General features: G+C 29.5%; 2 protein-coding genes across 2 annotated transcripts; one reads left to right on the plus strand and one right to left on the minus strand.

The window, feature by feature from the left end:
* On the plus strand, nucleotides 10466-11613 carry LOC109326994. Its single transcript, XM_019559953.1, has 2 exons — nucleotides 10466-11102; nucleotides 11366-11613. Exons 1-2 carry the CDS (start codon nucleotides 10546-10548, stop codon nucleotides 11511-11513), a joined length of 705 nt encoding a protein of 234 aa, XP_019415498.1. The 5' UTR covers nucleotides 10466-10545; the 3' UTR covers nucleotides 11514-11613.
* On the minus strand, nucleotides 14414-16827 carry LOC109326993 (protein TIFY 10A-like). The gene is made up of 5 exons (XM_019559952.1): nucleotides 16632-16827; nucleotides 16070-16160; nucleotides 15259-15548; nucleotides 15118-15175; nucleotides 14414-14739 (listed from the first exon to the last, which is right to left on the minus strand). Exons 1-5 carry the CDS (start codon nucleotides 16795-16797, stop codon nucleotides 14631-14633), a joined length of 714 nt encoding a protein of 237 aa, XP_019415497.1. The 5' UTR covers nucleotides 16798-16827; the 3' UTR covers nucleotides 14414-14630.

Genomic DNA, 17249 nt, shown 5'->3' on the forward strand with positions numbered 1-17249 from the left:
ATTAGGATAAAATATTTTATTTAGTAATAAATAGTGTGTGCCGAATATTTTTTCTATTAATTAACTTTAAAAATAAAAATAATACTTATGTTAGGAAATGAGGAAGAGTCATATGTATTCTTCAATTAATTAGGAAAATATTTTATTTGGCACTCATTATTTATCATTAAAGAAAATATTTTTATTTTTATTGTTATGGTGGTTATTATTTCAAAGATTTATAGTTGCTAATCTGTTTGGTTATTATTAATTATCATGTCAATTTTTTATTATTTATTAGTTTATTTTTAATTAAAAATTAACCAATATGAGTGATGCATTACAATGTTTCAAAGATGATTCAAAGAAAAGATATGAAATCATGATATTTCCTTCATCTCTATTATAATTTATTTTAATAGATTTTTATATAACTATTGGTAATAGAATAGAGAGATTATATATTTCAAACATTATTCTAAGCATTTACTTATTATTAAAAAACATTTTTGGTAATTCTAATATGTTTATTGTTCATCTTATTATTTTTAGTAAAATAAAATAAATATTATCAAATGAATCATAAATAAATCTAGAATAGTTAAATGAATAAAATAATTTAACAAAAGGTGAAAAGGAGTGTTAGACATAAGATAGAATAAAAATGAATTGAAGAAAATGACATCACAGATAAATGAGGATATAATATGGACTATAGCACTAATGCACTATAGTGAAAAACATGGATTGACATAGAAACAGAAACTTAAGCACTAATTAAAAATGAGATTGTGAGACAGTCAACGGTCAAGAATCTATAGACCAATGTGATCTTAGATATCCATGACTATTATTCTATCTCATTTGGATTGGTGCATAGGTTTCAAGGGAGAATTCAGTTAATGTCGATGGTTATGAGGTATATATCTGTTGTCTCACTCTTTTGTGTTACTTCATTTGTCAACCAGAAGAATGTTTAATAATTGCATTTAATAATTTAAATAATTTTTTTCGACTAATTAAAAATAATAGTATATGAAATGGTACAAAAAATAAAACAATATATATGGTCTCATGGTTGTGTAGGTAAAAAAGTAGATTTTTTGGTGCATTTTTGTTGTTTGTCTTTTCTCTGTGCTTTGCATCCCTATTTACAAGTGAATCCATTTGTACAAAAAAAAAAAAAAAGAGTTGTATAGAAAAAGAGTGAATCCATTAAAGCTAATCAAATAATGTTTGATTTTATTTCTTAAAAGCCATTAACTTTTTGATTCTATTTTAAAATAAAATAATTATCATACCATATTTATTTTCGTGTATTATTATTTTGATATAGTTTTAAATCATATCAAAATAAAATTTTGATTTTAAAGCGATTTAATGCTAATAAATGACAATATATCTAGCATCAAAAGCACTTGTTATTCATATTATCATATTTTCATATACTTGTTACCTTCTTCACAAATCAAAATTCAATAATCAACCTCATTCACTTTTCATTTTATTTATGTTTTTCTTATTTTTTATGATTCGTGCAAAATTAGGTGCTCACCATTATTTTTATAAATGTTTTAAAGAAAATTATTTTTATTTCATCATTGTTATTTAGTTATCATTATTTATTCATTTTTAATATTCTACTATGGAAAAAATATATAATACTATTTACTAAAAAACAAAGATATTGAAATCATATAAGAAAAGCTGATAAGTAAATAAACAACTAAATATAAAAAACAAATAAATCAACACCATTTTAAAAATGCAGAACTCAAGGGGGAGGGAAAGATTACAATAGAGTAAAATCAACACTAATAGAGCCTATAGCATATACAAGGAACAATAGATACACAATATTACCAAAATCAACTAGAGTAAAAAATTCAAATAAAAAGCATAAGGAATATTGCAAACCTGGTTTGATACACTTGTAAGTTTTTTGTAGATGCTATTGTTGAGGCATGTGAGATTTTCAATTCCTCTTTGTGTTTTTTCTGATTTCTTATCATGCTATTTATACTACTAGTATATTATGTCTCATTATATAATTTTTGAAAGTGGTGAATTAATTAAAACAAAATCATACATAACCAAAAGTTTTATAATTATTAATTGCAAAATCTAATAATCAAAAGGGATAAAATTGATTTCGAGATATTTGAATAGTTAATAAATCTTGGTTTTTTTATTAAAAATATTTTAATAATTTTAAAAGTCACCAATAGTGCTTATAATTCTATCGTAAGGTAAGAATAATTCATCAACTCTATAGAACCACAAAAATTATTAGAATGTCATTTTTGGATAAAAATTGACTAGTACCTTTATAAAATCATAAAAATTATAATACTACCCATAAATAGGTAAAAATGTTTATTTGACTTTATAAATCACAAAATTACCATTTTTACCTACAACTTTCTATTTTTCAATCATACAAAATTAGGTGTGTATAATTATCATTGCATTCTTAATCTCTTACTTTGTTAAAAGTTATTTAAATATTTTTACACTGTTTTAAACAAATATGATTTTTCTAGATTTTATTTTTGCAAGAGATTAACTTATTTATAATAACAATGCCTAAGAGGAGGAATAATTTTTATTTTGTATATTATTAAGTGTATATATCAATTCTATCATTTATTTTATTTTTATTTTGTATACTTTTGATTTTGTTTATTATTAATTTGTTTATATTTCTATTTCATAACAATTCTCTAAAATTACAATAACCTAGTAATTGAGAATCAACTTTTCTTATAATTCTTATGCTCCCAAGAAATTTGTTATCACTTTGCCTCAGGTTAAGATTGTTGTTTTCTATTATTTGTTAAATATATGAATAGCAAACTTGCAAAGTATTGTTTTTGGTTCATTCACTAATTTTATAAAAACACGTTGTTGGTTAATATAGTTAGATGTCTTTGTTTTTTAGAGGATAGAAAAGAATACTTATGGACATATGGGATAGATGTTTATGAATACGTCTTCTATTTTTGTTTTAGCATGCCTATGATTACTGAGCGCAAATGTTGTTTATGATATGAGTATCTAGGTTATAAATAGCAAAACATGCTTATGGATGTAATTTTATTGAATCTTTTTCAACAATTGGAATGATATTGTATGAGAATTTCAAGGATATTACCCACCAATGTTATGCAACCGACTGAGATCTGAAGATTCCCCTAATCCCTTTTTGGATGTTTTTTTTTGTTTTTTATATGTATCAGTACTGATAGTATTTACTTTTTCACTCAGTTGGAATATGCCTTTAACTTACTGGTATTCGTACCTCTTATCCCTCGTTTTATTGCATTAGTTCTCTCTCTTAGTTGCTTTTTAACTGTATGAAAGTTCCTTTTTCTCCCCCTGTCTATGTATGAACATGGTACCTTTTATTGCAAAAGAGGAAATCCTTCCCTTTAAGGCATTGGAGGAAGTTAAGGGGCAATGTTTGATTTCCTTGATTCAGATGCACCATATGATTTTAACGCCTCCTGATACGTGCCACAGCAAAAAGATGTCCTAGATTGCAACACTATTTGATATAAAATGCCATTAATTCAAATACAGATACTATAGGTTTGAAATTTGCCTTTTTCACAAAAACACACGTGCCTTATATGAAAGAAAAACTCCTCATTGGGTCACTAGAGAAAATTAAGGGGTGAGAGTTAATACAAAAAATTTCATATTCAAAATTTGTTTTACCACTCCTTTAATGTTAATTGTTATGCTCCATTAATCCAATTTCAATACTCTTTGTCACTAGCCAATTTCAAATTTGCAATTTTTGGAAGCCATGAATTTTCATATATTTGTTTTGAGACACTTACCGAAGTGTTAACTTTTCAATAGAAAATACCCATTTCACCACGGATTAAGAAATTTCTCCAAGCCCATTTAAATTGTGATACTCCTATCTATATTGGGCCATTAAGTTCACAAAGCCTTTTATTTAAGAAATCTACACAAATATTACATTCATTGGAAAATGTATTTTGGGCCGGACAAAAATAAGTATTCACAATTGTCCCTCTTTACTTGATGCTTATTGGATAGCACACAAACCAAAGTTTGAGTGTTATCGCAATAAGTAACTAGTAAAGAAATGAACGTTGATTTTGTTGAGACACAAAAGACCTTTCTGCGAGTGGAGTAAGGGGTGGGGTACGACCAAAACATTATTTGTGGTCGTCATGTATTGAGCCCTCAAAACGAAATTTATTTGTTTATATATATATATATAATTATATTTTTCCATAAAATGCTAAGCATGGAGTCTGGAAATATTGACTTCGAGGTTGTCAAGCATGGGGTCCTCTAAGGCACAATTTGAGGTCGTCAAGCACGGGGTCCTCTAAGGCACAATTTGATATCGTCAAACACGGGGTCCTCTAAGGCGCAATTTGAGGTCGTCAAACACGAGGCTCTCAAATTTTAAAAGGTCAGACATGGAGCTTGTAAAAGCTGACTTAGAGGTCATCAAGCACGGAGCCCTCAAATTTTAAAAGGTCAAAAACGAAGCCTGTAAAAGTTGACTTAGAGGTCGTCAAGTACGGGGTCCTCTAAGGCGCAATTTGAAGTCGTCAAGCATGAACCCTCAAATTTAAAAGGTCAGACACGGAGCTTGTAAAAGCTGACTTAGAGGTCGCCAAGCACGGAGGTCCTCTAAGGCACAATTTGAGGTCGTCAAGCACGGGCCCCTCAAATTTTAAAAGGTCACGCACAGAGCCTGTAAAAGCTGACTTAGAGGTCGTCAAGCACGGGGTCCTCTAAGGCACAATTTGAGGTCGTTAAACACGAGACCCTCAAATTTTAAAAGGTCAGGCACAGAGCCTGTAAAAGCTGACTTAGAGGTCGTCAAGCACGAGGTCCTATAAGGTGCAATTTGAGGTCGTCAAGCATGGGGTCCTCGAAGACACAAATTTGAGGTCGTCAAGCACGAGGCTCTCAAATTTTAAAAGGTCAGGCACTGAGCCTGGAAAGGTTGACTTCGAGGTCGTTAAGCACGGGATCCTCGAAGGCACAAATTTGAGGTCGTCAAGCACAGGACCCTCAAATTTTAAAAGGTCAGGCACGGGGCCTGAAAAGGTTGACTTTGAGGTCGTCAAGCATGGGCCCCTCAATTTTTAAAAGGTCAAGCATGAAGCTTGGAAAGGTCGACTTCGAGGTCGTCAAGCACAGGGTTCTCGAAGGCACAAATTTGAGGTCGTCAAGAGTCGCTAGGTGTTGCGCCCCAACTTTCGGTTGCACGACTTTATTAGAGTCGCCACTACATTTTTTCAAGTAAAAAATGTAGAAAAATATTTTAGCCCAATCACATTGAGCCTTGGACTTTGATATACAGGTTCGAGAGTCGATTGCACGCTAGAGAAGGTATTAGCATCCCAGTTATTTGTTTGAACGGTATCCTACTATATTGCAATGATTATTAATTGTGTTATTATTATATTTTTATAAAAAAACTTTATTTTATTATTATGTCTGACAAGAGTAATCTTGGGCCTATGTATCCCCTTGATGGGAATCAAGACTACGTAGTTCTTTGGGTAGAAAAAATTTGTTTGTTAGGTTGATTTTATTTCTTTAAATAATTAACGTTCAAATTATTCTTGAAAAAAACATATGAGTGAAGCATAGCCCTTACGTCCGATACCGCATCTCATATTAAAACTTGATTAGCAAATTCCCAATTTTTTTTATTTAAAAAAAATCTTTTTTGAATGTAGAAATATAATTAATCCTATTAATTTTAAAAAAGTGAAGTGTAGCTCTTACATCCAACACCACAACATACCTTAAAATTAGGATTAACATATTTCACACAGTCTTGTATTAAACAATTTTTATTTTTATGTAATTATAAGAAAAATGAAATTTCGAAATAAATTAACAAATAATCCAACCGCATACTTTATTTATTTTTACGGTGAATGCATTAAAATTATTGTTACAATAATTATTAATGGAAAGACGTAAATAGATAGAAGCAAAATTGAAGGGGTGAAATTGTGTACCCGTAGTGACTCTAAGGGTCGATGTCAACTTGGATTTCAACAAATTATGTTGACATAATGTCTTCTATGTTGAAACCAAATTTCAAAACATGTTTGCAATCAAAACTGTTTGAGCGAGATAGAAAACAAAGAAGCTTTGAAAGTGTTGGAGATTATGTATTTTTATGGTTTTTTGCTGGTGTTCTCTTTTATTTGTTGTGTGGAATATTTTTGGATTATTGTGGTTGGTATGAGTACTTTTAGATGTTGAGCGTTTGAATGAAACTTTATTGAATGATTTTTTTTGTTATTGTGTATAGAAGATTTTGATGTTGTTGTGAATGAGAGATTTTGAGGTTGTTGTGGATGATATGAATTCATTGTGTATGAGATATTTTTGAGATTGTGGATCTCTTAGGTTTTTGTTGGATGATTATGTGTGAAAGATAATGTTTAGAGAAGGAAGAAAATGATTGAAACATAAAAATTTTGATTGAGAGAATTGTTGAGGATTCTTGGAATATATGATGAATTATTTTGGTTATTGTAGATGATGAGAGTATATGATGAATTGCCCCCTTTTTCCATGTGACCAATCTCCTATTTATAGCCTTTGAATTTACACATGTGTTAAAATGGAGAGGATCTCCAAATTAATGGAGTAGAGAGAGTTACGATAAAATAAAATTATGTTTAATTCACCATTAAAAATATGATTATGACACAATTTTTGAAATTCAAATTTAATTTTACCTATTTACTTAAGAATACCATTTTTATTAGAAAGTAGCCAAAAATATTAATTTTTTTATTTGTTATTTTTGAAAATGTCTTTTAGCCCGGACAAAATTCGGTGTTCATAGATAATTATCATTTTTTTTATGTTGTTCATGAACCTGTTTTCTTTCTAATGTGTTAGATCCAAGTATTTTGTTGTTAAACCATGTAAAGCTTGAATTTTTCCACTTGTTTTTGGCTTAAAAACCATAGCCTTGAACAAGTGTAAAATAGTTTGTTTTTCTATTTAATGCTAGAAAATATAATGATGGTGTTTGAAGGTATTTAAAGGTGGTGATTTGTACATCAACGAAACCTTTAGGGAGTTTTTAAACCATGTAAAGTTTGGATTTCTCCACTTGTTTTTGGCTTGAAAAACCATAGCCTTGGACAAGTTTAGAATATTTTATTTTTCTATTTTAACGCTAGAAAATTTAATGTTGGTGTTTGAAGGTGTTTAAATGTGATGATTTGTACATCAAAGGAACTTTTAATGTGTTTTTGAAAAACCAAAACTTTTTTCTTGCCATTTGGCCTAAAAATGGTGGTCTATATGTGTCTAGGAAAAGTTTATTTTCTATTTTTGAAATCCAAAATGTTTATGAGTTTAAGTGTATTTGAAAGTGTTAAAGTAGTGTTGCTAGTGTTCTTAATGGTTGTGTTATCAACACTAAAAAGCCATGTGATTATATAGAATGAAATGTTGTTGGATGATACCCCTTGGGCACATTAGTGAAGTTGTGAACCATATTGAGGAAAATGATGAGTTATTGTTGAAAGAGTGTTGTTTTAAAGTATTATGTGTTAAGGATTTACTTAGTAAATATTATCCTTTGATTTCGAAGTTCAAGTAATGATTTGAGATAACAGATGACTTATAAAAATCTTGTCTTTATAACTTAAAGTGTTATGAAGTCTTGGATGGTAGACTAGTTATAGCGCAGACATTGTTAAGATAAGCTTACTTTAAACTGGTGAGTTTAACTTAAACAATCTTGATTTAAAATGTTAACTTTTGATATATTGTTCTTGGTTAGGTGATCAACACTATCAACCCTTGTGGTTACTATAGAATGAAATGTGTTGAGATGACCATAGGTTTTTATTGAATCCACTTGAGTTAGCTTACTTTAAAGTGGTAAGTTTAGCTTAAGAGATCTTGATTTAAAAGTGTTGACATTGGCTAAGTTAGCTTACTTTAAAAGTGATAAGTATGACTTAAAAAGTCTTAATTAAAATGTTGATTTTTATTGGCGTACTTTAAAATGGTAAGTTTAATTTAATAATCTTACTTTAAGATGATGATCTTTACTTTTGAAGCTTCCAAAGTTGGGCCACCTACACGTTCACACTTAAAGGGAACCACTCACTCAACAAACTAAGGTAAGAGAAAATATATTGTGACATAGTGGTGTCAAAATATGACATTCGTACCTCCTAAACTACTTCAAAAGTTTGGAGTTGTTTTAGTATTAAGAAATATTGTACTTAATCAATTGTCTGTTTGTTTGGATTAAGTACGTGTGGTTTCTTAAGCCATATTGTTTAAATTATGTCTATGTGTAGAATAATATTATGGTTATCCATGGATGAACATTACTCGAATATCTGTAACGGTGATAATCAATTAACGTTTAGGTATAATCGATTATCAGAGCCCTCGCTTGAGCACCAGCTCTCGCTTGGGCGAGAAGTCTCTAGAAAGTTGGGCGTGGTTTTGCCGCTTGAGCGACAACTCTCTCTTGGGTGATGATGTCCTAGTAATTTTTGACTTGTTTTCGTTGCTTGAGCGCCATGCTCTCGCTTGGGCGAGAGGTTACAATAATTTTTTACTTGTTTTTGTCGCTTGAGCGCCATGCTCTCACTTGAGCGAGAGGTCCCAATGATTTTATCTTGTAACTGAGATAATCGATTAACGTTTAGATATAAACGATTATCAGAGCCCTCGATTGAGCGCCAACTCTCGCTTGGGCGAGAAGTCTCCAATAATTTTTGCTTACTTGTGTCGCTTGAGCGACAGCTCTCGCTTGTGCGAGAGGTCTCCAAGAAGATTGGATATTTTTTATCGTTTGAGCGCCAACTCTCACTTGGGAGAGAGTCCAACAATAATCTTTCTACCAAGGTTTCATTTTTCTTCAAGTTCTAGTTTCTCAAATTCATTCTTCTTCAATAAAACCTATAAAACTCCTTCATTTGGGATAATGGACCCCAAAGATGTAAGTTTCGTAAGAAAGAACAATCATATTAGATTCTTGAGAGTTTATACAAGAAATTCATCATAACCAAAGTAATAAGTGCTAACAATTTCATTGTTAAGGGCGAGGCCCGAAAGGTTATGTTTTTCCCACATAGCGAGATCGTCTGACCGTAAGAGGCTTAGCCATTAAGCCGTCCAGGGTGATTCCACAATGGTTCATAGTGGAGATGAGGTTTTCCTCTATTAATGTTAAGATCATGTCCCACTAGAAGCATTTAACAACACTCAACTAATCACTCCACTATTTTAAGAAAAAGTGTTGTTGATATGTCACATTTAACCGCACTTATTTAATAAAACATTGTTAAATAGATTCAAATCAAGAGAGCTTGCTTAAAAAAGTGCTTTAGATATCTTAGGCAAACATACAACAACACTTATTGAAGAAAGTGATGTTAAAGTTATATCCACCTATCACATTTAACAACACTTGTTTAAAAAAACACTGTTAATTATCTTCTGTATTATATTTAACAGCCTTGTGTTAAAAATCATTGTTAAATGTGAATTCTGGCATAGTGTTTGGTTCACTATAAAATGTAGCAATAACTCTAAGAAGGTATTGATTTGTTTAAGTACAACAAAGAGCAATATATTCATAACCAAATATATTTTGAAATTACAAAGTATTAAGTTATGCTAGCTAATGTATAATTAATTGATTAAGAGTAAATTATATTGACATTTGTTGGAGTTTAGTTCAATTATAATCATAATCCATTTTTATTTAAAAGATTACATCCACCTCTTATAGGAATAACTGATTTATTATATATATATATATATATATATATATATATATATATAAATTATAGATAATTTATATAAGTGCACAAAAATGATTTGTATATTTTACTAAATCGTAGAGATTGTCAATATAATTTAGGTATAAATTTTTAATATGGTATGGTGACCTCACAATCATTTAAATGACATTTTCAAGAAATTAGCATGCTGAAAATGGAGAAAAGTATTGTATAGAGACATATCCAACATGTTATATTTGGAAAAAAATGCATTTATTTTTTTTAATGTTATTATTTAGGACTAAATTTTAATAAAAAATAAATTTTTAATGTGCTGTTACAATTTTATTGACTATAATCTACATAGATGTGTCTCCATGCACATTTTTGTCCTAAAAATAACCATAACATAATGTTAATTTTAAAATAATCACCACATAGGCCTCCGTTCAACGCTACAATAATTAAATCACTAATGACTAAACAAAACCATATATTTGATTATTTACTAAATCAATTAAATACTTATTTTTGGTAATTTCTCTAGTAATCATCACCCACAATTCCAAACAAAACCACGGGCTTAATCCAACTACTCCAACAAATAATATTTTTAACCCTTATCATAGCTTTTCTACCTTGTTTTATAAAGGACCACCCCACATAATTCTTTGTCACAAATACCTATATTCTCTACATCCATATTTCATAATTCATAACGCATAATGCATAACCCTAGCACAAAATTCAAGTCAAAATAGGTAAGAGAACCAAGCCAATGATCGGAAAGTTGTCGCAAATATTAGTCTTCGGCAGTCGTGCCGCCGCATGGGCCACCATAGGAAGCTCAAGAACCCCCTTTGACATAAACTTGAAGATGCAATCGTCAAAGGGTCTAAAGAGCTATGACCTTGGTGGTGTTGGTCTAGGAATTGTGGTGGCTCTTGATGAAAAATCGAGTGAAATTGGACATGAAGTTTTGCCCAAACACGCGGTTTGTACCACAAAATCGAACCGATCTAGACCAATTCCAGTTCATAACATAAAAAACCAACATGGTTTTCATCAAAAGGGTGTGAATGAAATTGATGTTGGAAGCTCCGAAGATTACACGTATGTGACAAAACATGTTGCTAACAAAACCATAACTAGGGTTTACTATGATAATGGTGGTGAAGGTGGAATTGTGAGACATAACAACGTTGGTGTTTTCACAAGAACCCTACCAACAACAATTATAGTTGAACCTGAACCATCATTTCCTACCTCAGATTTTCTCAGCTCATGTCACCTTTGTAGAAAGAAACTCCATGGCAAGGACATATACATGTACAGGTACTATCCAAATAAACCAACCCAAAATCCTTCTTCCTCAAAATTTAACCTTTACTTGGTCAAATTTTTTGAGTTTTATTAACATGTATTGGTTGTATAAAATAAATTATATTGTCAATACATCATTCCCAATACTACGATTCATTTATATAATATAATATTTACGGTTAATAATTTTTAATATATGAATAACAGATAAAGATCGATTTTGTTATTGGACCCGGATTCATGATTTTTTGTTCTTCTTTTTTATGGGTATATAGAGGAGAGAAAGCATTTTGTAGCATGGAGTGTCGTTCAAGGGAGATAATGATGGATGTGTGTGGATCAGATTCTTCAATGTCTATGAACTTGTCAAATTCACCATACACAAAGGACCAAATGTTTTCAACTGGAATTGTTGCCTTTTAGAATTTAATTTCTGTATCTTGTAATGAAAAATTATAAGCTAGAGAACAAATTTTGATAGGAAAATTGATAGACTCATATTTTAGTGCTTGAGTACTATAAATTTTTTTTCCGAAAACTCAGTTCTTATTTCTTAAGCATTTTAAGCATAGAATGAGATTATGGTTGTATTTGGGTAGAGAGTTTAATCAAGTGCATGTGGTATAAGTGCTTATCAAATGAGAGCATATTTGTAACAGCTTGAGTTAAATATAAGCTATTTGTGTTTTGGTGTACATTTTAAAAAGCACTTATACAAGTTTAGTGTTTGGATATATCACCAATACTGCAGAAGCACTTATTATGATTCCTAAAAATTGGAAAATTTAAGAATTATTAAAAATTTAAATCTACTGTGTGTATCATGAATTTAAAATTGAAAATTAGAATATATATTATGAAAATATAAAGTTAGAATTTGTTTAATATATCATGAAATGTGATTAAAAATGTAGCAATAAAATTACTTTACACCTACAACACAAATCATGATTTGTGAATTTAAAATATGTATATGTATTATGTATATGCTTCTAGATATTTTCTCTTTTAATATATACTATAAAGTGTATTCTTGTACCTTGGTACTTTTTTATTTAAAGCATATATTTGCTTACCAAAAAATGTGTATTTAAATCAGGTATACAAATTATTAATTTATGATATTCACTTTTCTTTTGGAATACTTTCTTTTACTTTTTACATATTTAGAAAATAATTAAAAATACTCATAGAATATAGAAAACTTTTGCTAATTATTGATAAGGAAATAATATAGCCTTTGTAAAAGGGTGCTGTCTTGTTACACTTTTTTACATCATCAATTAAAGAATTTGGATTGATGTTGTTCTGGAAATAGCTGGAAAAAAGTTAAGAGAGAAAATAACAAAACAATAATGAAGAAGGTAATTAGATTACGGAAATGAGACAAAAATAGCTTATTAAAAATATAAGTTACCTATTATAAGTTTTCCAAAAACATGTATATAAGTGTTTATAAGATTATATAAGTTTAAATATGTTAAATATAAGCTAGTCCAAACACCTTTTAAAAGTTAATCAATGGGAATTAAAATGGATTCTGAGATCTCCTTAAAGTTATTTATGTCTTATAATGCATAGATTTACAAATTCTTTCACATAATTTCTAACATTTTTTAACTTAATTAGTTTTACTAAACATGTTAGTCTATCATGGCTTTTCAACCTTAAATAACTTTTTAGTCTTACATGTATTATGTGTTATAAAAAAATAAGTGGCAACAAAATTTATCAAAATAATTAGTGGTTCTTTAGGTAACATTTTGATTCAAGTATTGTATATGAAAAATAAGTTCTTATCATTTTTATTGGCAAAAGAAAGAAATTTATTAATAATATACCAATTGTACTAAAATAGTACAAGTGTAGCAATCCATGCACACAAGTAGTACCTTAAACAAATGCATGATGGCACAACTTTTTATTAACTAAATAGTTTTTAAACTAAATCTATGAAATAAATATATCATTCCACACTCGTTAGAGGAATTGAGGGGAGTGAAAGTGGAGTAAAAAGTGTATCAAATTTGGAATTTATCTTTCAACCCAACATTAAGTTATTCAATATTTATTTTTATCTGGCCTATAAAAAGTCAAAATCCTTTTTGTACTATCAAAACGATTTTTATAAAAATAAATATATATATATTTTTGAAAATTAAATAAATAAATAATAAAAGGGATAGGTTTCAAGAAACCTATGTCATTTTCTTCAACAACAAAAATTAGAAATAAAAAAACAAATAAGAATAAGGATAGGTTTTTTTCTATAAAAAATAATTAATGAAGTGACATTTTTATTTAAAAATTTATTTTTTCGAAGTTATATTTTTAAATAAATGAAGTCCATTTTTTATTTTATAATTAATTTCGAATTTATAATAAATAAATAATGAAAGCCAATGGAATATTCTTAGGATAATCATCTTTTATTTCATTCAACTATTCATAAAAAAATAAAAAGTCAAATCAGATTTATTAAGCAGTTAAATACAATATATCTTTACTTTAGTTAAATATAGTATATCTTTAATTTAGTTAAATATAGTATATTTTTACTTTAGTTAAATATAGTATCTTTTATTTCTATTTGAATATATTACATTACATAAAAAGAATAAATAAAGGGCCCTCCAATTAGAAAGTAGTCTTAGATTTCTTTTTACATTCTCATCAAATCAATACATCATTCATGAAAAATGGAAAATAAACTAAAAATGGAGCACCATTTTCTCTTCCTCTACATCAGAACCTAGACATATATAGAGGAGAGGATCATAATAAGTTTAGATTTAGCCAAAAATCCTATACTCAACCAATAACCATATTAGTCCTAACACATCAAGAATATCAATATTGTCTCTTCCCTTTTAACTTTAATTTTTTTTAATAATAAATTAATTTAAGAATTTAAGTAAAGTTATAACTCATGTTATATCTTATTTTATATTTCATGTTGAGAAATAATTATAATAATTAGTAGAGTCTTTGTTATATTATGAATTGGAAAGTCGGTTCATGATTAATGTAATCTCTTTTGTTATTAATTCTCTTTTAATTAAAATATATTTTTATAAATAAATTTGTTTTTTGAAAATTTAATAGTGAAATATCAACTCATCAATATAACAATAATTAGAGAAGCAGCTATTCAGACTAACCAATAGTTAGATATATGATAACGAGCACATCTATCTTATAATATATGTCACTTCATATACTATAAGCAATAGTTAGTTAGAAAAATATTTAGTAATTAAATTTTAATTTAAATATATATTTTTTAATCAATCTTAAGTTCATGGCACATGGAATGATATTTATTTTGAGAGAGGACATGTGCACCCCAATAGAGCCTAGCTAAAACTTAGAATGACAACTAGAAAGAACAGCTCAGAAGCCCATAAAAGATCTTAATCATGAGCATGTCACAAAAAATGCTCTAAGATGACATATAAGGCATATATCTCGAACATTATGGTATCGTTCAACCAACTGATGTAACCTAGTAATATTAAGGTATGGTTGTTGTAGCTTCTCTCAGATTTGAGGTGATTTAGCACCTAAGCCAAGCCAAGACATGGATTCAACCCCCTTATTAGCAGCTTCCATGTGACTTGTTATTTGATATGGTGCTTTGGCAGCAATTCTGTAAAAACACATCATAAGATAATAACAATATTAATCAACTCGCCAACAACAACAATCAAACATGTATCCCATTAGGTGAAGTCGGTTACATGAATCAATTTGCACTGATGTCTGAATCAATTTCGCATTTCCGAACATACAACAATGGAAACCAGATCTATAAATATTTTACATAAGGTTTATTTCAATCAAAGACTAAAAAAGAAGACTTTGTTATGGAAAAGGGAACAAGAGAAACAAGAAGGACCTAACATTTGAATCCATTTATTTGATTTTAGGCTTACACCTCTTAAGATCATAAACATATACACAAACATGAACACCAAAGAATATTTCATCTTTCAAAATTTTCTATATTTGGTTGAGTGTGTCTTACCTATCCTTTCTCTTCGCCAGGAACCGATGAAGTGAAGCTTTCCGAGCAATTGGTAAATCTGTATAGAAAGAAATTTTGTCATCAGAAAAATAATGATTCATAATATACAGATTTCGGATATTAGTTATCAACAGAAATTACCACAAACAACAGGTCTGGATGATGGTTGAGAGCGTTCTTGAATCGAGTCGATGCCAGAACCAGGGATGGTAGTCACATTAGGAACAACCGGAGTAACCGAATCAGCCGAAGTTCTGATCAAATTATGAGGAAATGATGGCTGGCTCTGGGTTTCGGATATTCCTTTGCTGACAAAGGACATGAGCTCATTGGCTTTATCAGCCGAAACATCATCAAATATAATAACTTGTCCAGCATAGAAGATTGTTAATTGTGCAGCCTTAGATCCCTTGTTCATAGGCTTAATTGCACTGAAAATCATATGAATAAATGATCACAAATTAGTCTCAAGGTAATTGTTTTGATCTAGCCATAAAAGAAGTTGCAGTTTTTTTTTCACTTCTTTGAAACTGAATCAGGATTCAGTAAATACTACAAGTTGTTGAATAGTATTCATCGCAAATCAATTTTCTTCAGCATCAAATTGGTGTGAAACAGCATCATGTAATGCAACAGCAATATTATGGTTACATTGACCACCATAACCGTATTACACCGCAATTGAGTACGACACTGAATCATAATGATATGGTCAGAACGTAACTGTATTGGACCGCATCACTCCGCATCGAATTCAAAAATATATTTTAATCACAATAATTCACACTACAACAGCTGCAATCCGTATTGCAGCGGCCACAATGACCGCAATCGTATTAACTGCAACCGTGTCAGCAATCACGAATGCAACCACAATTTAAAACACTAAGTGTGAAAAACTTCCAAATTCTTAATTAACTTGACAACAAATTAAAGAAGCAAAACAACTCACCTAGGTGTAAGGTTCTTTGGTGGCATGTTATTTTCATTGGTAGGAAACAAGTTCATGGTTGTTGCAGATTGACAAGATGTCTCAGGTGACCCTGAAAAACTTTAAGATTCAGGAACAACAACATAATCTTGAAAGAGAAAGCACCAAAAATATCTTAAAGCTTAAATCAATTTTCAAATTAAGGAATCAAATTTCTCAGCTTGATAAGGAGAAAAAAATTGAACTTCCAAAATTCATATTAACATACTGAATTGAACTTTCTCTATCTCAAAATTGAAGCCATATGTTAGATCTTAGAAACTGAACAATTAATGAAATTGAAAAGGTGAAACTTTATAGGTCCAAGCCTATAATTGAAAAACCCATAAAATGCTTTTCATTACTATAATTTATTTCAAACAAACCAAGAGGTAAGGAATAAATACCCATCAATATTTCCAATTTCCCCTATCTAGGAAAAATATTAAATTAAAAAAAATGAAAATTGGTAAATTCTAGGATAAAAAACTTTCAAAGGAAAAATAATAAATTTAAAAAAAATGTATAATTTAACAATTCATACCAATTGGTTCTATGTTGCATGTCATCCCAAGATTAAGATCTCCAAAACTACCCTTTTCCTTTATGTATTGACTCAATAAACTACAAGTCTGAGAGAAACTTGTTTTCTCCGGCAACCTCACCGGTTTTTGGCCGGAAAAATCTGAGTATTCCGATGAGGTAGACATATGAAAGAGCACGTTTTGATTATGATGCTTTTGTAGCTATATGAAAGAAGGAGTTACAACTATTGTAATGATGATCTTTGTTTCCTAGGCTTTAGAGTATCCTATGTATATATAGGGATGAATAAAATGAATGTTAACATACCCACAAATCAAATTTCAAAATTTCCGAGTTCTAACTGGTTTAACCGTCTAATCAAATTAGAAGATATCATATATTTTATATAATTAAATATATATTACTACATTTTAAAGTGGACTGACTCGGTTGATACTTGATAGGCTGAATTGTTCGGTCTAGTCCAAACCATACTAAATAAGATATATAAATGTGCATTATTGATGATATGTTAATTAATATGTGATGAATAATATATTTGATTGTTAATGTTTAATATAATATTAAACTCTCTCTATGTGTGGAAGTGGGTGAAATTGATTAATTGAAGCACGAG

Source organism: Lupinus angustifolius, chromosome LG14 (assembly GCF_001865875.1).
Source record: "Lupinus angustifolius cultivar Tanjil chromosome LG14, LupAngTanjil_v1.0, whole genome shotgun sequence".
Taxonomy (NCBI): Eukaryota; Viridiplantae; Streptophyta; class Magnoliopsida; order Fabales; family Fabaceae; genus Lupinus; species Lupinus angustifolius.